Consider the following 18,852-nt stretch of genomic DNA (forward strand, 5'->3'; position numbering starts at 1 on the left):
GCTTATTTGAAGTGATGTATTTTTTTCTCTACTTTAAGGTTTTCTTCTGTTCTTTATTCTCCTTATATCCTCTCGTTCTCCAGCTGTGTTGTGTTGGATCTGTTCAGTGTCCCACATGTCTCTGATATCCTTACTATATTTTCAGTTTTTGTTGTTAATCTTTGTGCTTCAGTGTGTTTACTTTGTACGTTTTTCCCCCTCCATCTTGCTAGTAAACCAGTCTCTTCAATTTTTACTTTCAGTTATATATTTCTGTGATTTGTTTTACTCTTATTTAAAGATTTTAGGTCACTGCATTATTTCTCCATCTTTCTTTCTATTTACTGAGCATATTTACCATAGTGAATTTTAGCCTTCTTATGCCAACACCAATATGTGAATCACCTGTGTTCTGTTTCTATTGTCATTTTCTTTTCTTGGTTTTTAGTTATTTGGCCCTTTGTTTATTTTAAAGCACACTTCATATTATTACATGATTGGATGTGAACATTGCATATTCAAAATATTTAGCTCTGGGTTCATACAGTTTTCCTTTTAAGATTGTTAAGCTTTATTCTGGAATGTTGATGTATCACATTGATTTAGTTGAAGTTTAGTTTTTAGCTTTCCCTTTGATCTGTGGAGTGGCTGTTGGGATCTCAAATGGCTGTTGTAGATGTTCAGCAGAACCTCTTCACCTTGAGCAGCCTTGAGCTGTAATGTCTATCTTAGGGTGTTATATACCTACTGAAATTTCTGCCTACTTCTTTAGCTTCTTGACAGTAAAGCTTTTTATTTGTGTTTTTTTTTTTTTTTTTTTTTGGATTTTTACCCTGCATTTGCACAACACAGAGATTGGCAAGTGCCTTGGAGAAGAGATTACATGAAGATTTGCATTCATTTTCCTATATTTTCTTTTCTCTGGGATTTTTTTCCCTCAAGTCACAGCCACCTTGACTGCACTAAAGTTCAACCTGTCTCTCCAGTCTAGCAAAAATTTTGCTTTCTGCTAGGACTTCATTCCCCTAAAACTGGGGATTGACAGGTGCCCTTAGCGACAAAGCCTGGTTGGGTGTGGAACTTGTACATCTTTTTCCAAGGATTATTATCCATTGCCCTTTTAATAGTTTTAAAAAAGTATTTTGTTTAAACTTTACAGTTGTTTTTGACTATGGAGATGGTCTGATCAAGCCTCTTTAGTGTGGCCACCAATTGAATTGTGTGTATATTTACTTCTTAATAAAATTGTTTCAGATTTAATTGTATTCAGATAGGAAAAATGCTTTTAAGTAAAAATTAATTATTCTGCTACATAAACCAGACTCTTAAGAAATTGACTAATAAATTTTACAGAGAAATGTCAGTCAAGTGATACCTGATTGAGCATTAAGCTTTGAAGTGTGTTTAGATATTAAATTATATTTGGTGAAATAGAGTTACTATGGCTAGTATATAAGACTTTTAACATAGTCATAATAAATAAAATATGTAGGCCCTGAATAAAATTAAATTTTTTTTGAAGTAGGCTCCATGCCCAGTGAGAGCCCAACACAGGCCTTGAACTCACAACCCTGAGATCAAGACCTGAGCTGAGATCAAGAGTCAGTGGCTCAACCGATTGAGTCACCCAGATGCCCCTAAAATCATATTTAAATTAAAACATGAGCTGGAAATATTTTTCCTCCACAATTTTTATAAAACTCCAAATTTTATCAAAGATAGATGAATTTTTTTTTCACTAGATTTCCGATACCTTTGTTTTGTATGTATTTTACTTTTCTATTGATATGTATAATTCTGTAAATTATTTACTATGTTCTTTTCTGGAGTTTTAAATAGTTTTGAAATGCTTTATTATAGCAAATATTTATCATAAGAGAGCTAGATGTAAGTTAACTAAATAAATATCTGCTGGTATTGAAAAATCACATATGTTAAAATTTTAAAATACTGTATTAACATTTTGAAGATGAGTCTGATCTGTTAGTGTTACATAAAAAATTGTTTGTCAGTAACTAAGTATTTTGTGTATTATTTAGGTGCATCGACATACAGCAGAGCAATGAAGTAGAGAGGACACAAGCACTTCGATTAGTCAGAAAGGTGCGTTCTGTATCTGAGAGTAATAGATTTGGGGGTTTTATTTAAAATATTTTACAGTTTTAGATTTAGACTTTTTGAAATCTTCATTAAAATTTAAAGGTTAAATTCTCATTAAACATTTTTGTTAAAATTATATGAGATAAATAGGTCTGTTAAACTTAGAGGTAAGCATAAATGTTTTGTGTAATTATTCTGTGTGATTGGGTACAGGTAAGACAATAATTTTTAATAAAATATTCACTCTAAAGAATACAGTATTCCCCCCCACCACAACCCTTATCCGCAGTTTTGGTTACCTGAGGTCAACTGTGGTTTTCCTTCTGCTATATGGTCAGAAGGTCTGTAGTAGCCTAATGTTAATGTCACAGTATCTACATCGTCACTTCACTCATCTCATCACATAGGCATTTTTATCATCTCACATCACCAGAAGAAAGGTGACTAGTACTAATAGCTATTTTGAGTGACTCCATTCATATAAATTTTATTATAGTATAATTGTTCTATTTTATTATTGTTGTTGTTAATCTCTTGCTGTGCCTAATTGGTAAGTTAAATTTTATTGTAGGTATGTATGTACAGTAAAAATAGTATACTTGACCCTTGAACAACACAGATTTGAGCTTTATTTTTTTTAATTGTTTTTAAAGATTTTATTCATTGAGAGACACAGAAGAGAGAGAGAGAATGAGGCAGAGAAACAGGCACAGGCAGAGGGAGAAGCAGGCTTCATGCAGGAAGTCTGATATGGGACTCAATCCCAGGTCTCCAGGATCACACCCTGGGCTGAAGGCAGTGCTGAACTGCTGAGCCACCTGGGCTGCCCAGATTTGAGCTTTATGAGTTTACTTTATATATGTAAATTTTTTCGATAAATACAGAACTGTAAATTTATTATCTCATGATTTTCTTAACATTTTCTTTAGCCTCCTTTATTGTAAGAATATAGTATACAATACAAAATATGTGTTGTTGATGTTATTGGTGAGGCTTTCCATCAGCAGTGGAGTTTATATATCGAGTTCAGTATTGTCTGTGGTTTCAGTATCCACTGGGGGTCTTGGAACATATACCCCCTGGCTAAGGGAGTGGGGAAGAACTACTGTACTTCTTCCTTTAGTAGACGTAAAAGTGAAATTGCTGCTTTTTTGGTACATTATTGGAGAAAGAGGATTACTTGTTCCCTACTCTACTTTTGTATATTTAGACTTAATACCGTTAAATGGATGTCACAAATAGTTACAGTCTGGTTGTTTTGAAGACAAATTTAGATATAGTCCATAGACAGTTTCAATAAGCAGTTCAAACCATTGTACAGGATAGATCAGAATCTAAATTCTGCAATAGAATGTGTTAAGGATAATCCATAATGCTTCTAATGAGAGGTTTTCAAAGCATTTTTTGTTGTTACTTAATGTGATACCCTAATGGCAAAGCAGTGAATTAAGAGTTAACTTTGTTAAGACATAGTTATGTAAGAATTTTTTCCTGTTTCATCCTAAGTATCCTGTATAATCCTAAACATTTATGAGGCTTATGTAGTATATAGTTGTTTTAATATAAAAACATCTAGGGGATCCCTGGGTGGCGCAGCGGTTTGGCGCCTGCCTTTGGCCCAGGGCGCGATCCTGGAGACCCAGGATTGAGTCCCACATCAGGCTTCCGGTGCATGGAGCCTGCTTCTCCCTCTGCCTGTGTCTCTGCCTCTCTCTCTCTCTCTGTAACTATCATAAATAAATAAAAAAAATTAAAAAAAAAATTAAAAAAAAATAAAAAAATAAAAACATCTAAAATTATTTAAATTACTTTAAAAAATAAAAATTTTAACCCTTTTCCTTTTTACCTGTCTTTGAATTCAGTTCATACTTCAGAATGATAGAATGTTAAATTTGTACATTAACTAGATCTCTTTTTCCTTTTTTCTTCCAATTGTCCAACTTGTGGTTAGTAATAGTACCCACAGGTGAGCGAAGTAAGGAAGAGGTAGATAGATGAATGTCTTAAAAGAAATTTGCAATTCTGGTAAGAGTAATATTGAAGATAGATTATGATATTTTTATTATAGCTAAACTGTTACATTGGGACCGTGATATTTGGCTCTTCAAATTTAAATTTAAAAATTACATTTATGGTTTTTACTCATAGTCTTTCCTACTGCCATGATTTTGAGAATTCACGATAAGAAAATAAAATTTGTTTCTGAAAAACCTAGAGTAACTATTTGGTTATTTGAGGTATATGTGTCAATATTTACCCTACTAGGAATTATAAGTGAGCAATTAAATTATATATTAACATATTAAAAATGAACAATAAACCCATCACATACAAACATTTTTATAAAAATATATTTTCCAAAAAGAAACTTAGCAGAATGGCATTATTTTAGATCTTTACAAATGTCTTTAGTGTTTGTCTTGGTGGACAGGAGTAGCTGGATTGTCATATTTGTTTCTTCATTCAATCTGTTGTGATTTCATGTTCATTGGAGCCTTTGGAAAACTTCAGTATATATTTGTGAAAGGTTGAGAGTAAAAAAGACAAATAATGTCTTAGAACTGTTATGAAAATAGTTTTAACTTCACAGAATCTCTGAAAATACCCTAGAGACCCTGTTTCCTGGACCATACTTGAGAATTGCTCCCTAAAAATTACATTCAGAAGAAAAGACAATGCCAGATAGATTCAAACAATTAAATTCAGCTTCTTTGAATTATTCAGTAAATACTTCATTTCAGTTTTATTAAATGTTTTGATGTGTTATAATTTAGTTTATAAACAGCCCAGTAAAAGTGAACAGACCCTTAACAATTTAATAATCCTATTACAAAACTATTTTCTTCTGTTTTTTTCTGAAATAGAGTGAATTGAGGCAGATATCATTTATGAATCCAAGAGTAGAGAATTGCTTATACCTGACAGTAGGATATAGACTCAGAAGAATGTGGCGAGGGTTCCTCCTTGTTTTAGCTAAAAGCAGATAGAGTTAAAAGGAAAGCATACTTGTTGAATGAATGCATAGTGGCCTCTATTTCTATTCGTTTGTTTAAATTTTATTATGTAAATTAACCCATTTATTATAGGCTAGCAGTGTTTCAAATGGTGGAGCTTCTACTGGTCTTTCAACTCCTTCAGTCTTCTGATGGCAGACTTTACTATGATGACAGAAGTGATGTTGTAGGTCCAGGCGCGACCGGCTGCCGTCCTCCTGCAGGAGCCACAGTGCCAGATGCCCACAGCTTGCCTTTTCATCTTTGGCGTACTGACTAATTTCAATCTTCTTCACCATTTTCCTGAGGGAGGCCCCATAACGGGTCCCATATTTACCCACGATTCCAACCTTCTTGGTGCATTTAGCCATGTCACCTTACCACCAACTAGGTCCGAGCCCAGAGAGCAGTGGCCTCTATTTGTTAGAAGAACTGTAATTTCATTAGTAATCAAAGCACATATTTCTTTTTTTTCAGCAACATCTTGGCAACTGAGCTAGTAGAGATTAATGTTAATATTATAATGGCTAGGTCACTGGTTTTTTTGTACGCATTTTAAATTTTTAAAAATTTTCTGTGTATTAATCTTCATTTTAAAGAAAAGCAAGAAACATTTGCTGCTTTAGGGTAACTTCCTCCATGAGCAGTTAAGGGATAGTCATGTTATTTTTCTTTCTCTTTTCACCTATCTCATTCATTTAGAAGATTTTTTGTTTGCTCACTCATTTTCAGTATCTTCTGATTTTCCCCTATTCTCCAAACCAGAGAATCCTTCTTGGTTTTTGTCTCTCTTATTTTCTATATAATTTTCCCACTTTTCAGTGTTAATTGAAAATTGAAATTCTACTCACTGACTGCCTAATTTAAGCCATCAATTTTCCTAATATATTATTTCTATATTCATGTAATAAGAGATTAATGTATTACAGATTTTTTACATTTGAAAGAGATTCACTTAGGGAATCATTTGCCCTTGACTTATAGGATTATCTATTCAGTAATATCCAGTAAAGATTAATTATCCCTACTCCAGAGATGTGTTATTTTGAAATACTCCATCTACCAGTTTTTGTTCATTAAACAGTCATTGGCTACATAATTTGTTTTCTTTATTATTTCCAAACTGAAGAGATACTATGTTTTCAGTATCCCAATTATATTATTGCCATTTAAACTTTTCATTTAAAGTAAAATTCATCTACAGTTTTGTTACCAGAAACATACTATTTGCATCATCCTTTTTGAAATCTTAGAAATAGCTTACAGATTACTAACTTTGCTTTTTGCCATAGCAACAAATAAGGGTTAGAGATAGGGAGATTATCAGGAATCTGTTGCAGTAAAATGAGAAAGAATGAGGGCCCAAATCAGAGTTTGATAGGAAAGAGAATATGGATAGTGAAGTAAATTGGTAAGACAGGGTTTGGTGGTGATTATATATGGGGAAGAATCAGGAATGGAATAGTACAGTAGTATGTTGACAGTTGTTGTTACCACTCATTTTCTTTGTCTAGGTACTGAAAAGTTGTATAAAATATAGTTCCTATTTGAGAGGAGCTTAGAATCTCAGAAACATTGAATCTTGTCATTTAATTGATTTATAGTCTGAACTATTAGTCTGTCATTTAATTGATTTATAGTCTGAACATTTTCCCACAGTAATGGTTGTTAACATTTATTGGATCAATTATTAGTTATAGTAACCCTTTGAAATGTTCATAGGAAGAGGATTAAAATTGATGCCTGGATCTTATAAATGTTCAATGGTTATTAACACCTCAATCTGAACAAAATTGGTTTTAAACATGTATTTTGAAGTAAATAACTTATTTTTCTGATTCTTCCCTGTTACAGATGATTACTGTGAATGCTTCCTTGTTTCCTAGCTCTGTAGCCAACTCTTTAATAGCAGTTGGAAATGATGGACTTCAAGAAAGAGACAGAATGGTCCGAGCATGCATTGCCATTATCTGTGAACTAGGTCAGAATTTTCTTCAAGTAATAAAAATGAAGCATTTTAGGAAGTATGTGTGTGTGTGTATGAATGTAACATTTTTTAAAGGTGAACTGGGTCAGAATTTTCTCCAAGTAATAAAAGTGTAATAATGTTTTAGAAAAAAATATGGCATTTTAAATGCCTTTCACATATGAATTCTTAGTTATTGGCACAAAGATATGAAAAGATTAGTTTATAGGAATATAGGAATTGTCCAAATTCCAGTGTTTAGAATAAAATCACTTAAAATCTGGTTCTCAGACATTATTAACTATACTATATCTTGATATGTATTAAAAAATAATCCTACATTTAAAAAAACTTAAATGCAAGAAGATTAAAGAGTTAAATGGGGAAAAAAACAGGAAAAAAAATGGATGAGTATCTGATCATTGTAAGGAAAAGGAGTCTTGAGTTAACAAAAGAAATAGATTCCAGCAGCAACAGATTTTAATATAAAGAGACAAACATGCAGTGCTACAACGAACAAAAAATAAATGTTACAAACATGCTAGGGAAATAACATTTATATACAGATGAGTAGGGAAAATAAATAATTCTCAAAGAAATACATGGCTAATCAATATTTAAAAGGCTCAACCTCACTTAAAACCAAAATACAATTTTAAATGATAAGATAGTTTTTTTCCCACCAAAGGTAGAGGTGGCATAGGTCCTGTTGACTCTTGATGTAATAAACAAATTAATAACAAAATTGTAAACTAAATATAAGAGTATCAAACCCTATTATTGAAGATTTAAAGGTACTGTTCTCAGTACCTATTAATTTAAAGACACTTAAAAATTTAATTAAAAATTTTAATTAAAAATTAAATTAAAAATTTAATTCAAAAATAAAAATATTTGACGAGTCAGTGTAGGGGGTGCTTGGAAAGCTATACCCTGAGTTAACTTCTTATCTTAAAATGCTTTTATAAGTAAGCAAAAAGCAATGAAAATAAGTATGTGAGCCCAAGAAATAGAAAAAGAAGGAAAGAAAATCAATTTTAAGGTAAGCAGGAGGAAAGCAACAATGAAACGAAGGGATCTAATTAGAGAACAAAATTGATTATTTGAAATAATCTGAGTTAGTTGTAGAGAAACATGAATGGTATATAAACATACACTAGTGTTTGAAAAACACAGGTCAGAAACAAAAGAGTAATATACAAATGAGGAAGAAAAAATAGAAGTTTTTAAAATTATGAAATAATTTTTTAAATATTGAAAATCTTATTAAAATGAATGGGTTTTCAGAGAAAATTTTATTTCCAGTTGACTCAAAATAATAGAATATACAATAGATCAAAAACTAAGACTCATTCAGGTAGTTTTGTTTTAAAAAAATTGTTTCAAGAACAGTTCTTATAATCTTTTTATAATTATCTTTTAATTAAAAGTACTCAAATATGGAAACCTACCAATTTTTTAATGGAACTATCATTTTATATGCATATACACATAGGATGACACACATACACATACCTATACACATAAAATAATTAGAAACCTCATTTGTTAATATTCTAGAATATTTCAAATCACTGTATTATTCTTAATGGTGGATCTCTGTAAATATTACCAACTTTTTACTCCTAATTAGTATTGCTAAAAGCTTTCAACCAGGTTAGTAAATGAAAATAATAAGTGTGAAGTTTACATGTTATGGGTGAGATATACCTAGTAAACTCTTATCAACGGAAAAATGGAACTTAAGTAATTCAAAACAGTAGAAATGTGAAGATACAGATTTGATCAACTTATTTTGTGTTTCAGCAATAAAATCAGTAAATTTATTGGAGAAAAAAGTTACCACCTCCAAAGTATAAAACTATGTATAACAAACTTACTAAGAAATATGTATGACATGTGTATGTGTTTTTCGGAGGCAGGGTATTTTTGACACTTGAATTTGTCCAATTGATTCTTAATAACAGAAATTGTTGTCTGTATACTGGAGGGGGGGGTACTGATTGAAAAGTGGTGTAAGGGAACTTTCTAGGATGGTGAAATTTCTGTATGTTGATTGGATATTGGTTACAATAGTATGAAACTTGTTCAAAATTTTTTGAACTGTGCCATTAAGTTGTGTGAATTTTACTGTATGTAGTTTATATAACTCAGTTTAGAAAAAAAATAAAAGAAAATTCTAAAATTAAGCCAGAATAAACAAGAGAGATCCGATTATGAAAACATTTTTGAGAAACAAAAATAGAAGGGAAAAGTTTTTTTAAAAGTTGATTTTTACAAAAACTATTAAGCTAGGTTATTAAGAGAAAAAATGAAAAGATTGAGTTGCAGACTCTGGTATATAGAAAACTTTAGTATATCAAAAGGATAAAAATCAGTTTGGGAAGCATGCTGGGATAACTTAAACATTTGGGAAAAAATGAGTTTATAAATATGCAGCAAAACTCAGTTTCCTAACAGATCGAAAACTGGAATGTTAATCATGAACTCCTTTAAAACCCATATATGTATGTGCTGGTATAATCAGAAAATGCCTCTTTGAAGTAAGGGAGGAGTTTCTGAGTTTAAAATCTGAGATTAGCCCTTTCACGAAGATGGCGCCGAAGGCGAAGAAGGAAGCCCCTGCCCCTCCCAAAGCCGAAGCCAAAGCAAAGGCTTTGAAAGCTAAGAAAGCGGTGCTGAAAGGCGTGCACAGTCACAAAAAAAACGATCCGCACGTCACCTGCATTCCGACGACCCAAGACCCTGCGTCTCCGAAGGCAGCCGAAATATCCTCGAAAGAGCGCCCCCAGGAGAAACAAGCTTGATCACTATGCCATCATCAAGTTCCCCTTAACTACTGAGTCAGCCATGAAGAAAATAGAAGACAACAACACACTTGTGTTCATTGTGGATGTCAAGGCCAATAAGCACCAGATCAAACAGGCTGTGAAGAAGCTCTATGACATTGATGTGGCCAAGGTCAACACCTTGATCAGGCCTGATGGAGAGAAGAAAGCATATGTTCGACTGGCTCCTGACTATGATGCTTTGGATGTTGCCAACAAAATTGGGATCATCTAAACTGAGTCCAGCCGGCTATAAATCTAAATATAAATTTTTTCACCATAAAAAAAAAAAATCTGAGATTAAAATCTAAAGTTAAAATCTAAAGTGAAATTAAAATCTAAAGCAGATGAAAGATTTGAAATAGATGAAAAGCTAACATATTCCTATTAAACGAACAGTTTCTTGCAATTGACAAGAAGAACCATTCTAGTAAAATACAGACAAAGGATATAAAAAAATCAATTCAGAGACATTAAAAAAAAACAGAGTTTTGGAAAGAGTATATTCAGTGACTCTTATTAGATATATTTTATCTACATTTTAATTCTTTGGCTAGAAAGTTTTTCAAGTCAGAAAGGAAATTAAGTTTCAAGATAAAATCCCAGGTTTCTAATTACTAAAAAGTAATAACTTACCCTTATTAAGTTTTTCCTTTTTTTATTTTAGCACTTCAGAATCCAGAGGTGGTGGCCCTTCGAGGTGGACTAAACACCATCCTGAAAAATGTGATCGATTGCCAATTAAGTCGAATAAATGAGGCCCTCATTACTACAATTTTGCACCTCCTTAATCATCCGAAGACCCGACAATATGTGCGAGCTGATGTAGAATTAGAGGTAGGAACTTTAATATCTTTTCTAGTTTTACAACATGAGTTTAAATACATACCTAGGCTTATTTTGAAATTTTTAAGTTAATAGATGCAGCACAACATTAATTATCAAACATAAATTAAGACTAGCTTATCCCCCCAGTATTTTATAACTCATTCACTTTGGGCTGAATAGAAAATATTATTCTCAAGAATATTTATTTCATCAACATGTAAAGTGAAGTTTTTTTTTTTTATTATCTGTGAAAACTTTATTAAGGCAATTAGAGCACAAGTAAGGTTACATATACATTTATTTATTTAGGAGAACTATTTCTTTTTAAGAACTTCAGAATGTTAATTGTGTGAATAGCTCCTGCTGATTATATATTGTTTATTTATTAACTCATGCTAAAATTCTCAGAATTTAGAAGCACTTGTTAGCAACTAATAACCATATATACTTCAAAGATATAGAATACAAATCTTTCTTTTTAAAATACAATTTATTTATTTATTTATTTATTTATTTATTTATTTATTTATTTACTAATTCAGTGTTTTTTGCAGTTAGTCTAAAATAATAAGACTGCCTTGTACTCTTTTTTTTTTTTTTAATAAAATGTGTAGTGGAGGTTGGAACAGAATTACTACAAACTAATCTTACAGTTTATCTATATGAATGTGCTATATTGTTGTCCATTGCAGATACCATTCAGAGTAAGATTAAACCAAGGATTTGTTTATATTTGGGTATGAAATTATGCAAAGTATAAAAGATGTTTCATTTTCTAGCATGTCTGTCTAAATCATTTTATGAACTTTGTCTTAAATCTTATAGTTCTTGTTTTATTGGGGCCAGTAGAACTACTGTTTTTGAAATTATAAAAGTGACAGCTTTTATCATTAAGAAATAAATTCAAGCACAATATTTTCCTCAATAAGTGATTTCAAGTACATTCATTATTCATGTGAGTCCGCTAGGTATAAATTAGCATTTTTGATATTTTATAGTTTATTTGGCCTAATTTTTTTTAATCAAGTAGAACTGTAATTTTAGGATTGGTGAGATGATTACAATAAAGGAAAATAATATGTATAGGCTTGTTTTTATTCCAATGTAATTATAAAGCAGATAAGCAAAGCCTTTATTAAGTAAGAACACCTCAAAAGAATGTGATAGACGTTTACACTAGTGTCTTTGCTTATATCTATTTCTCTAAAACCACAAATGTTTGTTTTTTTTCTCTTTTAGTGAGATTCCCCCAGAATAGCATAGTGATTTAGAGCATAGACTTTGGGCTATACAGATTGGTTTTGATTTTTTTTGCTCTATGACCTACTAGCTTTATGATTTGGACAAGTTAATAAGCCTCTCTTGGACCCATTTTTTCTTAGGTAAAATGAAGGTCATGGTTTTCACCTTAAAGAATTGTTGTGAACAATAAATATTATAATAGTAGTAGTAAAGGCACCACCTAACACTCATGTAATGCTTATAATGAGTTACTATTTCCAGGTACTTTACACATATTAATTCTAATCTACAGAAAATTCTAATCTAGGTACTTCAGTACCTACCACATGGTAAATATTCAACAGATACTGGTTACCTTTGATATTATTCATCATCATCTACTTTAATATCATCATCTTCATTATATAGTGTGTTAAGAGAATAGTGTCCTCATTTTTATTAATTATATTTTACAAACTTGATTCTAAATTTATACATTGATTTCCGTTCTACATACAAAGGAACTATTTTCAGTGTTGCTGTTTCTGTTGTTAGGCCCAAATCTTCCTCCCCTTAAAAATCCCTTTTTAAATTTACCCTGGCTTTTATTTCGCTATCTATAACATATTTTGCCCTCAGACAGAAAAATGTGTGGATTTAATAGAATAGACCATCTATAAGGGTTCTAAATCCATTGTAATTTTTTATAGTGAGTTTTAAAAAATAGATTTTTTAAACTTACATTTCCGGGTAGAATAAAATAGCTTAAAGCATCTGCTTTGGAAACTGGGAAAGCTGAATAATTATGAAAGTCTCATATTAAAGCAGTATAGAACTGTGAAAGCAATAAGGGCCAGAGAGAGTGAAATTTGAGGGGAAGAAGATTCTTTAAGAGTTACCCTACATTTACTTACTAATTTGGTTGAATGTCATGCAAAAAGATATGACCATTTGATTAAACACCCCCCCCCAAAAAAAAAAAAAATTCTATAGAAACATGCCCACAGATGATCCAGATAGTGCAGTTAGAGGGAAAAAGACTTTAAAACAACCAAAGCAGTGTGCCTGGGTGACACAGTTGGTTAAGTGTCTGACTCCTGGTTTTGGCTCACGTTGTATTCTCTCAGGGTTGTGGAATTGAGCTCTATAGCACGGAGTCTGCTTAAGACTGTCTAACCCAGGCAGCCTGGGTGGCTTAGCAGTTTGGTGCCGCCTACAGCCTGGGGCGTGATCCTGGAGACCCGGGATCGAGTCCCACGTGGGGCTCCCTGCGTGGAGCCTGCTTCTCCCTCTGCCTGTGTCTCTGCTTCTTTCTCTCTCTCTGTTTCTCTGTGTCTCTCATGAATAAATAAATAAAATATTTTTAAAAAAGACTGTCTCACCCCTCTCCCTCTGCCCCTCCCACCCCGTGCTCACTCTCGCACTCTTTTTCTCTCCTAAATAAATAAGTAAATCTTAAGAAACAAAAACAAAACCATGCATAATTTGTAAAGGAAAATGAAGAAAAAAGGGAAGAAAATACGAGAAATAATGGAGAATTTCACCAGATAATTGGAATATACATATGATTTCAGTGGAAGTTCTTGTACTGAAAAACAGTATATGAAATTCTGAACTCAATGAAAATTCATTTTGGGCAAGTAGACATTATTAATAAACTAGAGGAAAAGTCAATAAAAAATATCCAGAGTAAAGCAAAGAGAGGGAAAAGAAAGAAATGGACAAAACATAACAAAAGTGATAAAATATAATTTTGTCTTTGGAGAAGGAGGAGAAAACGGACAGAAGCAAATATCCAAAGAGACGATGGCCAGAACTTTGTTTCTAAAACTGATGAGACTTCATGCTCACAAACCTTACAAAACTCCAAATAAGATAATACAAAGAAAATAACATGTAGGCACATTATGGTAAGATTGTTGAAAACAAAAATAAATAAAAATCTTGAAAACAGCTTTAGAGGGAAAAAAAAAAAAACATGTTATTTTCTTTCTTTTCTTTCTTTCTTTTTTTTTTTTTTTAGAAATCTTTTAAGATTTTTTTTTTTCTTTTTAATTCATGAGAGACAGAGAGATAGTGCCAGAGACACAGACAGAAGGAGAAGCAGGCTCCATGCAGGGAGCCCAATGTGGGACTTGATCTCGGGATTCCAGGATCACTCTGTGGGCTGAAGGCAGGCACTAAACCGCTGAGTCACCCAGGGATCCCCAAACACGTTGTTTTTGAAGGAACATATCTAATAGCTGATTCCCATAGAAATCATGGAAACTAGCCAACAGTAAAATGACATCTTTAGAGCACTGAAAGAAAAAAAAATGCCAGCCTAATCCAGAGAAAATGTCTTTCAAAAACAAAGATAAAATGAAGGTTTTTTTGAGACTAAAAAAAAAGAAAAGACCAAACAATGTAAAGAAACACTGCTCTTTCTTGGATTACTTGCCCTTATGTTAGGAAGACACTTAAAGCATCCTAAGGGGAGGTACCAGTGGGAGGAACTAAACTCTGTTGCCAACAATTAGCACATTGTGAGTGAAACATCTTGAAACAGGTCCTCTAGCTCCAACCAAGTCTTTAGGTGACTGTAGCCTTAACCAATATTTTCAATGCAAGTTTCTGAGGGCCCCTAAACCACAACTGCATTGCTAAGCCTCTCATAGACTCCTGACTCACAGGAACCATATAACAAATATCTATTGTTGTTTTAAAAATGAGACACATAAAGAATAAAAGAGTAAAGGGAGTCCTCAGAGGGAAAATGATCTAAGACAAGGAAATGTAGGAAGGAATGAAAATTAACAGAAAAGGCACATAGATGACTAAATATAAAAGCATACTGATTGTTGAAAGCAATTTTAATAATTTCTTATGTATTTTAAATTATATTTAATATTAAAAATTAGATCATAATAATGCAGTAGGCATGGCAGGAGAGTTGGTAAATGAGATATAGTTGTTAAAAGTTTAAAATGAGTGAGTTTAGCAAGATTGCTGAAAACAAGGACAATACACGAAAATAACTTGGACTTTTTTCATACTAGCACCGAAAGGAGAGTGTAATTTATAAAATAAAACCTTTTAATGATGTTCAGAAATAAGCAAAACTAAATCATAGTTTTAAAAGTTAGGATAATAATCTTGGAGTAGGTAGTGACTGAATCTAAAGAGGGAATAAGGCTTTAAGGATACTAGTGTTTTCTTCATCTGGTGCTAGTTACAGCAATGGACTTAGTTTAAGAAAATACACCAAACTTGACATTCATGGTTTGTGCACTGTTTTATTATGTATGTGTCATATTTCTATTTAAAAGTTCAGAAATTGTGTAAAAAAAAAAAAAGTCACTCAAATGTATTCCTTGATGATGAGTTTGAAGAACTAAGTCTCTCAAACAGTATACGCAATTAAAGATATAGAGAAATTATATTAATTTTAGCTTGTTAAAGAAAAATGCATTTTATAAAAAGGACTCTTTTCTCCTCCTTTTCCTCCTTTTTTTTATTAGCGAATTTTAGCACCCTATACTGATTTTCACTACAGACATAGTCCGGATACAGCTGAAGGACAACTCAAGTAAGTACCATTTGTTCCTAGTAATTTATAAGGAAGTGTTTATGTTGCTGTTAAAGCTTTTAGATTTACCTGATTGTATGTAGAGCCAGAGCAATGGGAGTTTAAGTAAATTTCCTATTTCATGAAGGAGTTACGTTGTATTTCTCATAATTATCTGTGGCTTAAGAAATTAAAAATAAGTTATGAGGAGTTTAAAGACTTGAAATTGATCTCTTTTTTAAAATAATATAAGATAGGCTGTAGTAGAAACAAGATCTTTAATTATTTTTCTATTACGTATTTTTAGCGTAATTACATTGAGAGAGTAAAAGAATGAAATAACAACAAGGAATAGAATGAAGAGCTGCCTTAACTACGTAAGCCGAAGGATAAACTCTGTAGAATTTTGGAAGTAGGGTTAGTAGGGAAATAAAAGGAGATAGAGTAACGTTTGTTTCCTAGAAATGATGCAGGGTAATTTGCAACATTTTTTTGGAGAGAAAATACTTGTTCATGAGGTGTTCTGGGATAACTATAAATTGATTCAGGGATCAATGTATTGTATTAATGTGTTATCTGTGAAGATTTTACGGATTGTGCTATTACAATAAATGTGCTATGAAGCATTTTTCTAGTAGGATTGTTGGACTGCAGACATAAGCACTTATTTGATGATACGGAATTTAAAATTCTTAATTTCAGAATGTTGTGAAACTGGGATATTTTTGTTTTTCATTTTTCATTGTTTTTCATTTTCATGAAAAATAGCGATTTTATATCTTTAATCACTTCTGTCACTGTGGACTCATCACACCCTAACATTTCATAACCTGAGCTAAGATATCAAAATAGATGTTCTCTGTTTAAGACTTCTCAAACCTTATTCCAGCTGAGTTGTGAATTAGGGATTTTTAAGCCCCTTTCTTGGCTTTTCCTAATGACACTTAACATTCTCCTTATTGATGGGAGAAATGCACTTTCTGCTGTTACATGAAAAATTACTATGAATGTAGCAGCTTAAAATAACATCAGTTTATTAGCACACAGTTCAGTAGGTCAAAAGTCTGGCACAGCTTTTATCTGGGGGTTCTGATGAAAAATCCATTTCCAACCTCATTCAGGTTGTTGGCAGAATTTACTTCCTTGCTATTATAAAACTAGGTCTGTGTTTCCTTGCTGACAGCTGAGGCCTACGCTCAGCTCCTATAGGCTACCCTCTTTCCTTGGCACGTGGCTCCCTCTGTCTTCAAACACAGCAAAAATTCCTCAAATCCTTTGTGCTGAATCTCTGTTTTGTCTTCTGCCACCAACTGCTGAAAGCTCTCCAATTAGATCAAGCCTACCAGATGATCTCCCTGTCTTTTAAGATCTGCCAGGCTATAAAACATAAATTAGTCACAATCATGGCAGTGATACCATATTCCAAGATCCAGGGTTTGGGGCATGGAATCTTGAGGGAGATGGAGGACATTTTTAGAATTCTGCCTACTAAGATGAGTGAGAGATGAGCCTGGCTATTTTTTAGAGTTGGAGAAGGAAGGTACATTCCACCAAAATCCTTTCTTACCTGTTCGGTTCTATAATTTACTTGCATTTAGTTCCTGGAGTGTGGATAGTTTTGGAGGCATGGGTACATTTATGGCCAGGAAACAAGAGAAAATGGAGTGATTTTTTTTTTTAGTACTACAAATTTATTGAATAGATTAGAGAATGAATTACCAGGCAATCACTCTAAGTATGTCACTAATATTTTTGTGTGTGTGTGAGAAAGAGAAAGAGATCATGCATGAGCAGGGGGAGGGGCAGAGGGAGAGAGAGAGAGACTCCTAAGCAGGCTCCATGGGGTTCTGTTTCATGACCTGAGCTAAAATCAAGAGTTGGATGCTTAACTGACTGAGCCACCCAGGCACTCCTGTCAGTAACATTTTTAAGAGGAGTGCCAAAAGCTTTATCCCATAATTGTCTAAATCTCATTTATCTCATTTCTTCCACCACCCCATCTCCTCATTTTAGTTTCCGTTATGTTTTCATTTATTTGATACTATAGAGCTAGGTGTGGTTTGTTTATATGTCTTTTTAAGTGTTTCATTCCTCTTTTGCAGACTGCTCACTATTTAAGTTGATTATTTTCTTTTTTTTTTTTTTCTTTAATGTCTTCCCCGCTTTTTCTTTCCAAGTTCTCTGGATTTCTGTGTTCTTACCGCTGTTAAGGGCTTTATTAGGGAAGACAAAAAGATGGCACAGAAAAACACAGTTGAGAGAATAGAGGTGGTTGAGGTGGCATAAGTAGTTTAAGATTGCTATTAAGTATTGAAAACTGGCCATAAGCCATACATGGAAAATTTAATGAATATAAATCTATTGCTTGATTAATGGTTATAAACTATTGCTTAGGAAAGAACAAGTGAGACATTTAGATACACAATTAGAAAATAGCTGGTGATATTAATATCTAGGGTTTTTTTTTAAGATTTTGTTTATTTAATCATGAGAGACACAGAGAGAGAGAGAGAGAGGCAGAGGCACAGCAGAGGGAGAAGCAGGCTCCATGCAGGAAGCCTGACGTGGGACTCAATCCTGGGTCTCCAGGATCATGCCCTGGCCAAAGGCGGCGCTAAACCGCTGAGCCACTCAGGCTGCCCAATCTAGTTATTTTAAAATATCAATGAATATATATGGGATGTTGAACTTGCTTGTTAGAAATTTTGAAATAACTTTGGGGCAAGAATTTTCAAGTAAAGAGAATATGTGTGGTAGGGCACCTGCCTGACTCAGAAGAGAATGTGATTTTTGATCTTGAGGTCATTAGTTCAAGCCCCACATTGGGTGTAGAGATTTTATATATATGCATGTGCACACACATATAACAAACTTTGAAAAAAGAATACATGTAAAAGTAAGAGGTATTTTCTTTGCTAAGGGGTAGCCTTTTGACAGGGATGCTTATTAAATAGGGTGATGCTGTCTCTAGTGCTCAATTAAAGGTATTAATGAGGTATCTAAGAATAGTTTTCAGAAAGCAGGAAAAGTAGAACTAAATTGAACAGTGGAATTTATAACTTACTTTAAACTATGTTGGGAATTTTAAATTGGGGCAGGAGTCAGTATATGGGTAATTTTTCTTGAGGTAGATCTTTTTTTTTTTAACATGTTTTATTTCCTTGTAAATATTTAAATGTTAACAAATGATAGATAGGTTTTCTTTCCCTGATACTTTAGGAGAAAAATCTCACTTTTTATTTTGACATTTGTTTTCTTTGATTTCTGCCCCTTGCATTCCCCACTCCAAGAGAGGACAGAGAAGCAAGGTTTCTAGCCAGTAAAATGGGAATCATAGCAACATTCCGGTCATGGGCAGGTAAGTTAATCTGTGCTGCTTAATAAGAAAAA

General features: G+C 32.8%; 1 protein-coding gene and 2 pseudogenes across 5 annotated transcripts in view; 2 read left to right on the forward strand and 1 right to left on the reverse strand.

The window, feature by feature from the left end:
• RICTOR (RPTOR independent companion of MTOR complex 2) overlaps positions 1-18,852 on the forward strand; it is a 117,176-nt gene that overhangs the window by 56,772 nt on the left and 41,552 nt on the right. For all 5 annotated transcript variants that reach the window (XM_072824811.1, XM_072824812.1, XM_072824814.1 and 2 more), the window contains 5 exons: positions 2,019-2,082; positions 6,927-7,053; positions 10,534-10,703; positions 15,416-15,483; positions 18,753-18,820. In XM_072824811.1, coding sequence (XP_072680912.1) covers positions 2,019-2,082; positions 6,927-7,053; positions 10,534-10,703; positions 15,416-15,483; positions 18,753-18,820 — 497 coding nt within the window. The remainder of the gene's footprint in view (positions 1-2,018; positions 2,083-6,926; positions 7,054-10,533; positions 10,704-15,415; positions 15,484-18,752; positions 18,821-18,852) is intronic.
• LOC140632618 (large ribosomal subunit protein eL43-like) lies at positions 5,194-5,443 on the reverse strand (annotated as a pseudogene).
• LOC140632617 (large ribosomal subunit protein uL23 pseudogene) lies at positions 9,622-10,129 on the forward strand (annotated as a pseudogene).

The sequence above is a fragment of the Canis lupus genome, chromosome 4, assembly GCF_048164855.1.
Source record: "Canis lupus baileyi chromosome 4, mCanLup2.hap1, whole genome shotgun sequence".
Taxonomy (NCBI): domain Eukaryota; kingdom Metazoa; phylum Chordata; class Mammalia; order Carnivora; family Canidae; genus Canis; species Canis lupus.